General features: G+C 40.5%; 1 protein-coding gene across 1 annotated transcript in view; it reads right to left on the bottom strand.

The window, feature by feature from the left end:
* LOC108380467 (probable cytochrome P450 12b2, mitochondrial) overlaps positions 1 to 656 on the bottom strand; it is a 6744-nt gene extending 6088 nt beyond the window's left edge. The window contains exons 1-2 of the mRNA XM_017636838.1: positions 571 to 656; positions 368 to 484 (exon numbers count right to left, since the gene is read on the bottom strand). Coding sequence (XP_017492327.1) covers positions 368 to 435 — 68 coding nt within the window. The 5' untranslated portion in view covers positions 436 to 484; positions 571 to 656. The remainder of the gene's footprint in view (positions 1 to 367; positions 485 to 570) is intronic.
* Positions 657 to 693: the final 37 nt, after the last annotated feature.

Raw genomic sequence — 693 nt, 5'->3', positions numbered from 1 at the left:
GTAATGCAGCTTTTTTGTAAGACTTTCGTGCCGGAATAAATAAGATCTCTCAAACTATCTTGCCCGCTGTCCTTCAAATACGCCGGCACCAAAAAAATGGTGCATGCTGTTAACCAGAGCCACCTACCGACATGTTTGACTCGCTGAATCGAATCCAAGTTCCGTTTAACTCATACAACCCCAAAATTTCGAGTTAATTGCGAGTTTTTGGCAATTTTTTTTTTGCAATTTTCTCGAAAGTTTGAAGGTGTGCCAGTCAAACGGACTACAGATTCGGATTCAGCGGGCCGAAATACAAGTTTTTTTTTGAGAGCCGGTGACAACTATCTTAGCCAGAATTGCCCCGTAAATATAGCACATAACATACTTTTCCACCAACTCCATTGCAATACGATCGATTTCCGGCAATGCTTCACGCATATTTTGTACCTTCATCAAGATTGGATTTACCTTCTGGCGTATATTGAACCAACCTTCACCTTGCCTACATACATAAGTGGTGATAAAGTTTGCAGCATCAAAATGTTATCCTTATTCGACTACTTTGCATTTTAGTTCAATACTACTCACTCTGCCACCAATCCCAATATGCCACCATATGCTTTTGGATTCTCTACCTCCCGATAGTGTTTAATGCTTCCTAAACCATCCCGTACAGGCCAAACTCCTTCAGTTCTATATACTTTTTCGAAA

The sequence above is a fragment of the Rhagoletis zephyria genome, unplaced genomic scaffold (assembly GCF_001687245.7).
Source record: "Rhagoletis zephyria isolate East Lansing unplaced genomic scaffold, Rhagoletis_zephyria_1.1 Rzeph_scaffold_19327, whole genome shotgun sequence".
NCBI lineage: Eukaryota > Metazoa > Arthropoda > Insecta > Diptera > Tephritidae > Rhagoletis > Rhagoletis zephyria.
Note: the sequence above shows the minus strand (reverse complement) of the source record. Positions and strands in the feature narration are given on the sequence as shown.